The 15,424-nt window shown below is 37.1% G+C and overlaps 1 protein-coding gene across 1 annotated transcript; it reads left to right on the top strand.

The window, feature by feature from the left end:
* The first annotated feature begins 12,751 nt into the window (after positions 1–12,751).
* LOC111902750 (probable indole-3-acetic acid-amido synthetase GH3.1) lies at positions 12,752–15,223 on the top strand. The gene is made up of 3 exons (XM_023898559.3): positions 12,752–13,133; positions 13,248–13,349; positions 13,563–15,223. Exons 1-3 carry the CDS (start codon positions 12,814–12,816, stop codon positions 14,941–14,943), a joined length of 1,803 nt encoding a protein of 600 aa, XP_023754327.1. The 5' UTR covers positions 12,752–12,813; the 3' UTR covers positions 14,944–15,223.
* The last annotated feature ends 201 nt before the right edge of the window (positions 15,224–15,424 follow it).

Raw genomic sequence — 15,424 nt, 5'->3', positions numbered from 1 at the left:
CCCTGAGAAAATATTCTTCATAGCTCGAGTGTTTCAGATCAAAATAGAAAAGCATCCGAAGATGAAGTTTGCTATGAAAGAGCTTGTGATTTTCTCAAGGCACTGATTTGCGATTTTGGAAAGATTGATGTCGAAATTCATCCAGTCCTTGCCAATAAATTTGATTTTCTTGAATTCGAGCCTGTACCTACATACACTAACGGGTTTCAAGAAATATCACGTGGAGCAACTAACTACCTAGAGCTAGGAGTTGTATACAAAAGAGCTCAAGATAGTTCTAAATACTTCATTCTGGTGACCGTAATCCATAGAATCACCAAAAAATAACTATACATCACTTTGGCTTCAGTATAAAAATCGAAGCACACTACGGATGAAGTCAAAATTGAAATAACAAGGAGAATTCAGTGGTTGTTCGAAGTCATAAAATTCTGGTGGATTCTCATCCGGTTCCTCAAGTTGAAAAAGTGAAGAAAGATAGCTAAGCGGTCACTTTGGGGGAAATTATTGATACAAAAAGTGACCCTCTTTAGCTAAGAAATCGTAGTTTGGATTGCTGCTGCTACCGAAGAAGAAGTTGACTACCGAAGTTGGAGAAAGCCTTTTGTGAACCGCATCCGTAACTGCAACAACTACCGCAGAAATGAATGATGAATGAAGACTTTCAAGTTACTTTACTGACTTAGCGTGTTTACTATGTTTTTTCTAGTGAACCTTGTATGGTTACTATAGTTAGTAGAATAGTATTTGTTTATTTCAAATATAACTTTTCAAGACTTTATAAATAGGGGATCCCACTTCATGTAATGACACGCGCTTTCACAATCTTTCTGAACTATTATCGAAATACAAAGATCATTCATCTCTATTCTATCTTAACTGATATCCCGAAGTTCCTCTTCACTTTAAGTTGATCACATTTATTAACTTGTGTTTGCATGCAATCCTTGTTGTGAATCACCTTGGTGTATACTTGATATAACTTGTTGTCGTTTATATTTCCACAATCTAACATGTGACATCCCCAAAATCTCGGCCAGAAAAGACCGATTTTCATTTATGCTTTAAAAATAATTTCAAAGTAAATCCTTTTGATTTGAAAGAGTTGCGGAATTTCTTCCCAAAAACAAAACATGATAAAACAATGTTTACCAAAGCATTTCATAAAAGAAATGTATTTTTTTCATTATATAATCAAAACTCGGGGTGTCATGTTCCGATACAGACCAATAAGCATAAACGATAACATTACAAGTCATTCAACAAATATATACATATATAGACTTGTAAACAAAACAACTTGATGGTTCATCCATCTTATGCCCTCGCGCCACTTCCTGTAATACAAATTAAAACTGAGTGGGTTAGGCTTGGGAGCCTGATGAGCATATAGGGTTTTCAACCCACAATAAATAATCATATTTAATTTCCACCAACCAACAATAACCCAATTACCCATTCCCGTTATTCTCACTTTATGTCCCTAAAACAACTAGCATGCTTTAATCAATATATATTCCACATAACAGATGAGGCACATACACACATAACACGTATTTCATAGAGAATAAATCATTTCTATGAGATAGAGGAAAGTGATTACACATTCACATATATAAACAACAATATACTTAATACACTCAAATCATACTTGTATTATTATCGTGTTTATGAAAGGTAGTATACACTCACTTGATCAGAAGATGATCGGACAGCACTACGACTTGCAGAAGTAGTAATCCTCAGCAAATCTGGAAGATCTTCACAAAAATCGAACTTCTCGCGGGCAGAGCTTCGGCTCGGGAACCGCACTTCTCGGGATCTTCGGGATCTCGGGACTTGCCTCGGGGCTCGAGAATATTACTAGGGCGTCGGGGTAATTCTGGCACGCAAATCGATGCAAAACGGGAGAGAGAAGATAGAAAATAGCAAAAGAACGCGTATGCCCTCGCATCCTATTTATAGGAGGCTGGAGCCTCGGAGTACGCGGGGCGTACTGCTCCGAAACGTCATGGCGTTCGTCATCCGAAGAACTCGAGTGCGAGGTGCGTCATGCTTCGCTGTACGTGGGGCGTACTTCGGATCAGATCGGTGACTCCTTCGGATAATCATCCGAATTAAAGATTAAATTTAAATACAAAATATTTAATAAACTTCGGAAATTCATATCTTCTTCATACGAACTCCGTTTTCGACGTTCTTTATATCCACGCATAGGTGAGACTACGCTGTACAACTTTTGTTTAGACTCCGTCGGCTAATTTTAACTTTATTTTTATTATTTATTTTTAATAGGCCGGGACAGAAAAACTTCGTTATAAATTCATAACTTCTTCGTTTGACGTCCGTTCTCGCCTAACTCTTCATCGCTTCGATACCAACAACGAGATCTTCGATCCTCGTTTAGATTGCTTCGGCTAAAAACCGCTCGATCTCAAATCGAGTATTTCGGGTTGCACAACGCTAAGCCAAAACTTCGAAAAATCATAATTTCCTCATACGAAGTCAGATTTGGACGTTCTATATATATTCGGAAACCTCGTTTCAACTACTACAACACTATCCAAAGATATCAAGTTTATTTTACACTTAAATTTTGACGCTTATTTTTATTCTTAATTAATTAAACCACATAATTAAGCAATTAAGCACAAAACACATAATACTCAAATAATACAATCTTATTATTTCAAAACGGGTTACAAAGGTTAACCTAGACTATTACATCGCTAAAAATGGCAAGCCCGGAAACACAGGCGTTACAATTCTCTCCACCTTAGAATGATTCCGTCCCCGGAATCACACATCAACAAACAAATGCGGATAGCGACTCAACATGTCACTCTCCGTCTCCCAGGTGAGATTCGGCCCATTCGTGTGTTTCCATCGGACAAGCACTAACCCAACCATTTTGCGTCGCAACTTCTTAGTCTTTCAGTCAACAATTGCCTCTGGTTCTTCAATCAACCTTTTGTTCTCATCAATTCTCAATTCAGAAATTGGAATTATATCGGGAACTTCTCCCGTGAACTTCCTCAAATAACACACATGAAAAGTGTTGTGAATTCCATTCAGTTCTTCGGGTAATTCTAGCTTGTAAGCTTGGTTCCCAACCCTCTAAAGAACTTTAAATGGTCCAATAAACCTTGGACTCAACTTTCCCCTTTTACCAAATCTTATAAGTCCCTTCCACGACGAGACTTTAAGCAAAACCGAATCTCCAATTTCAAAAGCCATCGGTCTTCGCTTCTTGTCAGCATAGCTCTTTTGACGATCCTGAGCTGCTAACATTTTTTCCCTAATTATTTTCAACTTTTCAGTAGTTTGATGGACCATTTCGGGACCCATAAACTGCTTTTCTCCAGCCTCAAGCCAACAAGACGGCGTACGACACTTTCGTCCGTACAAAGCTTGATAAGGTGCCATCTTAATGCTTGAGTGAAAACTATTATTGTAGGAAAATTCTACCAATGGTAAATGTTCATCCCAATTACCTAGGAATTCCAAGGTACATGCTCTTAGCATATCTTCAAGTGTTTGTATCGTTCTTTCACTCTGACCATCAGTCTGCGGATGGTAAGCTGTGCTTAAACATAACTTGGTACCCATTTCCTCTTGTAGACTTTTCCAAAACCTTGAGGTGAAACGGCTATCACGATCCGATACAATCGTCAACGGAACATCGTGAAGCCTCACAATTTCCTTCACGTAAGAATTTGCAAGCTTTTCCATAGACCATTTCTCCTTGGCTGCTATGAAATGCGCACTCTTAGTGAATCGATCAACGACCACCCAAATCATGTCGTGACCATTCTTTGTTCGGGGCAGTTTAGTGACAAAATCCATAGCAACGTCTTCCCACTTACCCATAGGCACAGGCAATGGTTCTAAACTCCCGTACGGTTTCTGATGTTGTGTCTTGACTCTCGCACAAGTCACACACTCGGCCACATACTTTGCAACATCAAGCTTCATCGTCGGCCACCAGTAGTAGGGTCTTAGGTCCCTATACATTTTAGTGCTACCGAGATGAATCGAGTACATGGTCTTGTGAGCTTCTTCCATCAGAAGATCTCTGATTCCTCCTATCTTAGGTATCCAAATCCGATCTTGGAACACCTTCAGTCCATGACTGTTTATACCGAACACTAACGTTTTACCCAAACGTTCCTCCTTTCGGTCATTCTTTTCAGAAGCTTCGCTTTGAGCTTTCTTTATACTTTCCACAATGGTCGAGACAACTTCTATTCTCAACGCTCTTGGCCTTTCGTTTCAATATTGACTTTCCGACTGAGAGAATCAGCAACAACATTAGCTTTACCGGGGTGGTAAAGTATCTCGCAGTCGTAGTCTTTAAGTAATTCTAGCCAGCGTCGTTGCCTCATATTCAATTCTTTATGATTAAAGAGATATTGGAGACTCTTATGATCAGTGAAAAGTTTGCACTTCGTGCCATAGAGGTAATTCCTCCATATTTTCAGAGCGAAAACTACCGCTGCCAACTCCAAATCATGAGTCGGGTAATTCTTTTCATGCTCTTTCAGCTGTCGAGACGCATATGCTATCACCTTTTCTCTTTGGGTCAAAACACAACCCAATCCAACCCCAGACGCATCGTTATAAACAGCGAAGTCTTCAACTCCATCGGGTAAAGAAAGTATCGGTGCCTCGCATAGCTTCTTCTTTAGCTTCTCGAATGCTTCTTTATGCTTATCACTCCAAACATACGTAGCTCCTTTGTGGGTCAAAGCTGTTAATGGAGTAGCAATCGAAGAAAAGCCTTGGATAAACCTTCGGTAATATCCGGCTAATCCTAAAAAGCTTCAAATCTCTGTGGGACTTTTCGGTTGTTCCCACTTCATTACAGCTTCGATCTTCGTTGGATCAACCATTATCCCTTCTTGGTTGACCACGTGACCCAAGAATTGGACTTCACGAATCCAAAAATCACACTTAGAGAACTTTGCATACAGCTTCTCCTGCTTCAAGACTTCTAACACTTCTCGCAAGTGTCTGTCATGCTCCTCCTGGCTTTTTGAGTAAATCAGAATGTCGTCTATGAACACTATCACGGATTTATCAAGGAAAGGATTACAAACCCTATTCATCAAATCCATGAACGCTGCTGGAGCATTGGTTAGTCCAAACGACATAACCAAGAACTCATAGTTTCCATATCTAGTTCTGAATGCAGTCTTCTCGATATCTTGCTCTCTTACTTTTAGCTGATGATATCCTGACCTAAGATCGATCTTCGAGAAATAGCTCGAACCTTGCAATTGATCAAATAGGTCATCAATCCTCGACAACGGATATCTATTCTTTATTGTTGCCTTGTTCAGCTCTCTGTAATCGATGCACATTCTCATACTTCCATCTTTCTTCTTCACAAATAACACCGGAGCTCCCCAGGGCGATGAACTAGGTCTAATGAAACCTTTGTCCAATAATTCTTGAAGTTGCATCATTAGCTCCTTCATCTCCGTCGGTGCTAATCGATAAGGTGCTTTTGCTATTGGCGTGGTCCCTGGTAACAAGTCTATTCTGAACTCCGCTTGTCTATCAGGTGGTAATCCAGGAAGATCTTCGGGAAATACTTCCGGATAATCACACACCACTGGAATACTCTGCATCACCTTCTTTTCCTTCTTAGCATCAATCACGAATGCTAAATATGATGTACATCCCTTGGTCAAACACTTTCTGGCTTTCATTAGAGAAATGATTCCAGAATTTACTCTGTGTTTGTCCCCATACACCATAAACGAATCTTTCCCAGGCGGGTTTACTTTAACTATCTTCTTCTTGCACAATATTTCGGCATCATTGGCGTTAAGCCAATCCATTCCTAGAACGATGTCGAAACCATTAAGTTCGATAGGCAATAATTCCTCGTGAAACTTATTCCCATTAAGGTCGATTAAGACGTCTTTCATACGATGGCTAACAGGTACAAACTTGCCACTAGCAACTTCGACTAATAAAGCATTATCTAGTCTATCAACAGGCAAATCTAGCTTTCTACCAAACTCATGCGAAATAAAGGAGTAGTTGGCACCAGAATCAAACAAAATTTGAGCAGGTAGTTCGTTAACAAGAAAGGTACCTGAAGCGACATCAGCTTCATCTTTCGTAGCCTCAAGTGTCATCTGGAAGGCTCTCGCCTTCAGCTTTGGTGGAATGTTGGGCCTAGCTGCCTCCTTCTTCTTCGGACAGTCTTTCAAAATATGCCCCTCTTCATTACAACCAAAACACATCCTTTTGTTGTTCGGACACTCATTGGCAAAACGTCCAACCTTTCCACACTTGTAGCAGGTTACATCCTCGCTACATTTCCCAAAGTGATTCTTCTTACACTTATCACACCACTTCGCTTCTCCTCCTTTTCCTCCACCAAACTTTTTCGAATCAGATTTCGAAAATTTGCCTTTCTTGCCGGAACCAGATGTTCCCTCAAACTTTCTTTTCTCACCAACCTCAACCTTGTCGGTGGTTCTCCCCTTTATCATGTTCTCAACAGATTTGGCAGCCCAGATAGCTGCCTCTAGAGTATGTGCCTGACGTACTAGCACCTCGTACTCCCATGGGAGTCCCTTCGCATACCGGTCCACCTTTGTCAACTCGTCTGGGACGATACGCAAGGCAAACTCCATCTTATCGGTGAAGTTATTGGTGTATTCATCAACTGACATGCTGCCTTTCGTCAATATCAGAAACTTGTTCTCTAGTTCCAACAGATTTTGAGCCGAGCAGAACTTGCGCTTGAACTGCACCAAGAATTTTGCCCATGTCAATTGCAGTGGCTCATTAGGGCTTAAAGTCTTCCCTAGAGTGTTCCACCAACGAACGGCTCCACCTCGGAATTGACGCACTGCATAGATAGTCTGCAACTTGCCTCTGCAGCCACAAGTCATGAAGGCTAACTCCATTTCGGAGATCCAATCCATAACTCCAATCGGATCCTCCTTTCCATTGAAGGTCGATGGTTTGCAAGTTAGAAAGTCCTTGTACTTGCATCCCATTCCATCATTCCTTCCATCATGGTTGTTTTGCCTAACTATCGGTGGGTTGGCTTGACCAACAGACCCACTGAAGTTTCCACCTTCCGAGTGCCCTTCATTTAATTTAGGCTCCTCCACACGAATTGACAGTTCTTCACGATTCTGTTGAAGCAACCGTCTAGTTTCATCCATCTGACGATCCAACATCGTCTGAATCATCATTTGCACACCAGCCATGGTTATTGGCTCAGGTGCTGCTGCTATGACAGATATTTGTTCAATCACTGGTGGTTGATTCCTGTTTTCGTCAGCATTTCCAACTCCACTTCTTGTTCTCACCATTTTGATCTACACACCGAATAAGGTGAAATTAGATCCTCAATCACGATAGATATTCAAATCATCCTTATCACTCCGAAACGTTTACATGCTAGTTCTAATATCGTAGACGTACGCTTAGAATCCTACACACATAAGGTTTCTAGATCCGGTCGGCAACAGACCATAGATCCGAACAAATAATATCATATATGGCAACATATAACATTTAGCACATAAAAGCATTTTAGGCAACTTTCCTAAAACAAACCAGTGCTCGTGTCTAAAACATAACAGACACACATCTCAAAACTTCACTTAGCATTCTAAGTTTAAGTCTAGAAATCCTACAAATTCCTAGTTCGCTTAAACTAATGCTCTGATACCAACTGTGACATCCCCAAAATCTCGGCCAAAAAAGACCGATTTTCATTTATGATTTAAAAATAATTTCAGAGTAAATCCTTTTGATTTGAAAGAGTTGCGGAATTTGTTCCCAAAAACAAAACATGATAAAACAATGTTTACCAAAGCATTTCATAAAAGAAATGTATTTTTTTCATTATATAATCAAAACTCGGGGTGTCATATTCCGATACAGACCAATAAGCATAAATGATAACATTACAAGTCATTCAACAAATATATACATATACAGACTTGTAAACAAAACAACTTGATGGTTCATCCATCTTATGTCATCGCGCCACTTCTTGTAATACAAATTAAAACTGAGTGGGTCAGGCTTGGGAGCCTGGTGAGCATATAGGGTTTTCAACCCAAAATAAATAATCATATTTAATTTCCACCAAACAACAATAACCCAATTACCCATTCCCGTTATTGTCACTTTATGTCCCTAAAACAACTAGCATAAGGGACCTAGTCTAAGAATATTTCATCGAGGCGACAACACATGCTTTGGGGGTTCCTCAGCAATATAAGTCAAATAAGGCAACCATGAGGGGGATGGAGTACAGCGAATGAACACCCAAGTTCATTAACACCTACAGGTGGCGAACCTGCTAATGTTTCCACAAGACTATCTAGAAAAGTCTGTGGTCGTCATCTAAACTCCGCTAGATGACTAAATCAAACAACAACGAGGCCTCTCATCTGTTTATTACACACCAACTATCTACCCATGTTCTACCCAACATATTAGTAGATAAAAATATACATTTTTATACATAGTTTAAAAACCTGTATAGCATGCTTTAATCAATACATATTCCACATTACAGATGAGGCACACACACACACATAACACGTATTTCATAGAGAATAAATCATATCTATGAGATAGAGGAAAGTGATTACACATTCACACATATAAACAACAATATACTTAATACACTCAAACCACACTTGTATTATTATCGTGTTTATGAAAGGTAGTATACACTCACTTGATCAGAAGATGATCGGACGACACTACGACTTGCAGAAGTAGTAATCCTCAGCAGATCTGGAAGATCTTCACAAAAATCGAACTTCTCGCGGGCAGAGCTTTGGCTCGGGAACCGCACTTCTCAGGATCTTCGGGATCTCGGGACTTGCCTCGGGGCTCGAGAATATTACCAGGGCATCGGGGTAATTCTAACACGCAAATCGATGCAAAACAGGAGAGAGAAGAGAGAAAATAACAAAAGAACTCGGCTGCCCTCGCATCCTATTTATAGGAGGCTGGAGCCTCGGAGTACGCGGGGCGTACAGCTCCGAAACGTCATGGCGTTCGTCATCCGAAGAACTCGAGTGCGAGGTGCGTCATGCTTCGCTGTACGCGGGGCGTACTTTGGATCAGATCGGTGACTCATTCGGATAATCATCCGAATTAAAGATTAAATTTAAATACAAAATATTTAATAAACTTCGGAAATTCATATCTTCTTCATACGAACTCCGTTTTCGACGTTCTTTATATCCACGCGTAGGTGAGACTACGCTCTACAACTTTTGTTTAGACTCCGTCGGCTAATTTTAACTTTATTTTTATTATTTATTTTTAATAGGCCGGGACAGAAAAAAATTCGTTATAAATTCATAACTTCTTCGTTTGACGTCCGTTCTCGCCTAACTCTTCATCGCTTCGATACCAACAACGGGATCTTCAATCCTTGTTTAAATTGCTTCGGCTAAAAACCGCTCGATCTCAAATCGAGTATTTCGGGCTGCACACCGCTAAGCCGAAACTTCGATAAATCATAACTTCCTCATACGAAGTCAGATTTGGGCTTTCTATATATATATTCGGAAACCTCGTTTCAACTACTACAAAACTATCCAAAGATATCAAGTTTATTTTACACTTAAATTTTGATGCTTATTTTTATTCTTAATTAATTAAACCACATAATTAAGCAATTAAGCACAAAACACATAATACTCAAATAATACAATCTTATTATTTCAAAACGGGTTACAAAGGTTAACCTAGACTATTACATCGCTAAAAATGACAAGCCCGGAAACACAAGCGTTACATAACATTTCTAACTTATTATTGTTGAGCTAACATGATCATTGAGATTTACTTATTTCACAACTTATTATCTTGTACTAACGTTTGTCCAAGTGTTCTTAAAAATGTTATTCTCTCAACACATGTGTTTAAAGTAGTTTTGTGATTCAAATATGAAAAAATTAAAAATATATGAAGAGTCGAAGAAATGAGGTTCATTGCATAAAATAATGAGAATTTTTTTATGTTTCTAAATATATCAAATATATTAAGCGTATCTTAAGTTCTATGTGTTTGGTATGATTATACCAGTGTGAAATATATTTCTTGAATACAAATTTTAAAATATATGCTTTAGTGTTTGTATCTTAGTAAAACTTATAATACTTTTATATTCTTTGTTATTTGTCATATATAAAAACCAATATATATATATATATATATATATATATATATATATATATATATATATATATATATATATATATAATTGAATTATTTTTATTCTTAATATATTGTTTTGAAACTTCTATGTTTTCAACTTCTATCCTTATTTAACTTCCTAAATATAAAATATTATCATTTATATGGTAGATTATTTGAATTATTAAAATAATATACTTAGTATTTTAATTTAAAATAATGTTAAAGATAATGTCTATATTCAACTTTTAAATTATCAATATAATATATTAGGTTTTTTTAATTTGAATATGGTATTAGATTTAAAATCTAAACCAAAATCCCAAACAAACTAAAAAATATAATTTTTTAAATAGTTAAAATATATAAACGTGTTAAAGACAAACATCAATCAAATTGTCAAATTAACTAAATAATATCTAAAAACTATCTTTTTTATAGTAATATAGTATTTTTTCAAAATGATTTTGTAAATTAATTAACAATAATATTTAAAATTAAATAAAGTAACATAAAATCATTTATATCTATACGGTATCATATGTTGTCCTTTCTTTTTAAGGTTGAGAGTTCAAGTCTCATTATAAACATAAATTGTATTTAGGTGTGCTTTAAGAGTAATAGATTATATTTTTCGTTCAAAAAATATCTATATCTATCATATAAATTAAAAGATGGTCATATAAGTAAAATTTTAAATTAATCAATCATAACAATTATTAAAAAAATTAACACTAATTAGATAATAATATTAACTTTTATTTATGTGCAACACATAGAAACCATTGAATAATATTATTCAAAATAGTTATAGTTATATATACATATTTAATGTAAAAATTATTATATCAATGTTAATGTAAACAACTTAACCATTTTAAACAACATATGTTTTTGTTAGTAGTCTATCAATATTTTTTTAACGAGGCGAAACAACATAAACAATTACAAGAAATTAGATCTTTTATTAAATAAATAAATTGCAGATCAGTAGTCGATAAAAGAAACAAAAACAATATGAAATGAGAATAATATTAGAATATTAATTATAACTTTTGTTGTCATTATTATAACATATTAAATTACAAAATAAGAATTGTAACAACATAGATATGACAACACCAAAGATGACCACGTGAATGCTAATTTACCATAATAAGATATAGTAAATAACTAATTAATTAGTACTAATCAGGCTTTGCTTGTGATAATCTTTTTAATTTCAATTTGTCAATCACTTCATGTCCATTTCATTAACTTTACTTTACTTTATGCTAAATATGAAAGCTACCTTTCTTTATTTTTCTTACTAATTCCAATTGAAAATTTAAATATCTTCTTACATTATTTTATCATTATAAGTTGTAGAAAAACTTGTATACGATGTTGTATAAATATGTGAAATTTGTTTATATTTACGACTTTATAGTTTGCTTCATCTTTTCATATTGTTTCCTATAGATATGTTAATTAATTTTTTTTAGAATGAGTTATCAACACTATCACTGTTTAACTTTTAAATCTATAGATTTTTCCACTCTTAAATTTCTATTTTTCATCCGTAACAAAACTTGAACCTCAATCTTTGGCCGAGAAACCGACTCTCCGTCAACTCCTAAAGTTCAATAATATATATATATATATATATATATATATATATATATATATATATATATATATATATATATATATATATATATATATATATATATATATATATATTATTGCTTAACAATTACTATTTGTTTTGAAGTTCAGTCATTATATCCTTCGAAAATATATCAATTTAATGTGTATTTCATCCACATTTAATTAGAAAGTTTACGGTATTTAATGAAGAAAGACACATAAAAGCACGTATATTTCACGTAGCTACCATAGAATTATTTTCATCTTTAGTAATAATTTCATCAATATTAATATAATAGAGTCGTTACCTCTTTTGTGTAAATAATAATATAATTTGTTTTTCAAAAAAATGTTATCTTTTAGTAATTGAAATACCTTATAAGTATTATCCTAGTTGAAGTAACATATATTTTTATTAATATTTGACTTATTCTATTTATCTCATGATGTTTTTTGATTAAAAAAATATATATTAATTTTTAATCACGTGAAATATCAATAAAAATAATATATAATGAAGGATCACCCAACTTAAACACCCATTGTTTTTTCAAGCATGAAGCACCACACTTAATATAAAAAACCAACCTGTGTTTCTTTGTTGTACGAACAATGACAGTTGCCGAGTTCGCCGGCACGCCGTCGTTTTCCGGCAAAACAGTCTCACCATAAGCAGCCATTTACTCCGGTAACCAGACAAATCTCCTTACCAGCCCCCTCTGACGTGTCCATACCCTGGTCCCCATTTTTCCATCCCCTTTCCAGACATGATGACGTGTACCGGACCCACCTGTCCCCTAGTCTACACAAAGACTATATCATCAATGTTTCTGATGTGGCATCTGACGTGGCATGTAGCCCGAAATAGCCTTTCACCACCTTATATATACCACCTCCACCGCTCCACCAAAACTCACAACAACAACAACACCATAAAACACACAGCTTTTCCACGACCTTCTCTCTCCCTCTCTCTAACTCATGGCTGTTGATTCAGCGACGTCGTCACCGCTAGGTCCGCCGGCGACGGAAAAAGATGCAAAAGCTCTTCAGTTTATAGAAGAGATGACAAAAAACTGTGACTCCGTTCAGGAGAATGTTCTGTCTGAAATCCTGACCCAAAATGCTTCTGCTGAGTATGTCCAGAAATGGAACCTCGGCGGCGCCACTGACCGGAAAACTTTTAAATCCAAAGTTCCGGTGGTGTCCTACGAAGATCTCCAGCCGTATATCCAACGTATCGCAAATGGCGATCGTTCTCCGATCTTATCCTCCCACCCCATCTCCGAATTCCTCACAAGGTTTGTTCAGCAGTACTCATGTATAGCTCGATTAAAAAATTAGGAAAAGTATTCGTCTTTTATAGAGATTTAATTAATTTATAAATTAAAAAATATATATTGTGGGTTTTGCAGTTCTGGTACATCAGCTGGGGAAAGAAAACTGATGCCAACCATTGCTGAAGAGATGGACCGAAGACAGAAGCTCTATAGTCTTCTGATGCCTGTCATGAATCTGTGCGTTACTTTAGTCTTTTCCTCTATTTTATTTTATTTAAATGTTAATTGTTAAATTAACTTGTTAGTCAATATATGAGTATTAAACTGTTTACGTTGAATTATACACAACCTAATTACACTATTCTATTAATTAATTATTTGAAACAACATATATATAAATTAAAACCAAACTATTGCTATTTGCTAATGAATTATTGTGTTGTGTTGCAGCTACGTTCCCGGTTTAGACAAAGGAAAGGGTCTATACTTCCTATTCATCAAAGCCGAGACGAAAACCCCAAGCGGTTTAGTGGCTAGACCGGTTCTCACAAGTTACTACAAAAGCCAACAATTCAAAACCCGGCCCTACGACCCCTACAACGTCTACACCAGCCCTAACGAAACCATTCTCTGTGTCGATTCCTTCCAAAGCATGTACTCTCAAATGCTCTGTGGTCTCATTTTCCGGCAGCAGGTTCTCCGGTGTGGGGCGGTTTTTGCCTCCGGTCTGGTTCGGGCCATTAAGTTTCTTACGTTAAACTGGAAACAACTCGCCCTTGATATCGAAACCGGATACCTGAACGCTAAAATCACCGACCCGGATATCCGGGCATGCATGTCGAAGATTCTAAGCCCTGACCCGGATCTAGCCCGGTTCATTACGGCTCAGTGTTGTGAAGGGAACTGGGAAGGGATTATAACCCGGGTTTGGCCGAATACCAAGTACCTTGACGTGATTGTTACTGGGGCCATGGCTCAGTATATTCCCATCCTTGATTTTTACAGCGGTAACTTACCTCAAACTTGTACGATGTATGCTTCTTCTGAGTGTTACTTTGGGTTAAATTTAACCCCAATGGTAAAACCCTCAGAAGTTTCGTACACCATTATGCCAAACATGGGTTACTTTGAGTTCATCCCACATGACTCCAGCTCCAACTCGGTGCCAAACTCGGAAGACTCGCCACCTCAACTCATCGACCTTGCTGACCTCGAACTCGGAAAGGAGTATGAACTCGTCATTTCGACCTACTCGGGTCTCTGTAGGTACCGGGTCGGGGACATTCTCCGGGTCACGGGTTTCCACAACTCCGCCCCGCAGTTCAAGTTCATTAGAAGAAAGAATGTCTTACTAAGTATAGATGCTGACAAAACCGACGAAACCGAGTTGCAGACAGCCATTGAAAAGGCTTCGGAGCTTTTGAAAGAATTTGATACAGCAGTTGTGGAGTATACGAGCTATGGTGACACCAAAACGATACCAGGTCACTATGTTATTTACTGGGAGTTGTTGGTGAAGGATCCGGGTCATGGTCCGGGTCAAGAGGTGTTGGATCAGTGCTGTTTAGCAATGGAGGAGTGTTTGAATTCGGTTTATCGACAGAGTCGGGTTGCGGATAATTCTATTGGGCCGTTGGAGATTCGGGTCGTGAGAAACGGTACGTTTGAGGAGTTGATGGATTACGCGATATCACGAGGGGCATCCATAAACCAGTATAAAGTTCCAAGATGTGTTAGTTTCACACCCATCATGGAACTTCTGGATTCCAGGGTCATATCGACCCATTTTAGCCCGAGTGCACCTCATTGGGTCCCAGACCGACGTTTCTAAGATATTAAGGTCGTTTAGAAGTTAAAGGGTGCGACGTGTAGGTTCAGAAAGGGAAGGGTGAATTGTGTAGATTCAGAAACTGAAAGGTGTAATCATGTAGGTTCAGAAATTGAAGGGTGTGTTGTGTAGGATCAGAAAAGGGAATGTTGCTCTAGTGTGTAGGTTTAGAAAGTACTGTAAGAATAATGTATTCGTTGAAATGATGATTTTCTATTCTGTATGTTATGTTAAACTTTGTAAGAAGTTGTGCTTTATTGTAAAATGTTTACTTTTAACGCAACTTATTGTTTTGTATTGTTCTCCCGTTCACGGGCTTTACTGTAAATTACTTCATTGTCAAAAGGTGCACAAATTAAATGTAAAATAAATGCATTTCAAATAATTTAGAGTAAATTACAAGTTTGATCCATGTTGTATGTCAAAAGATATGAATGTCATGTAGATGCTTTATTTGTTGCACAAGTGGTCTTTTAACGTTTCA

This window comes from Lactuca sativa, chromosome 2 (assembly GCF_002870075.4).
Source record: "Lactuca sativa cultivar Salinas chromosome 2, Lsat_Salinas_v11, whole genome shotgun sequence".
In the NCBI taxonomy this organism is placed as follows: Eukaryota; Viridiplantae; Streptophyta; class Magnoliopsida; order Asterales; family Asteraceae; genus Lactuca; species Lactuca sativa.
This window is presented reverse-complemented; position numbering and strand designations above follow the sequence as displayed.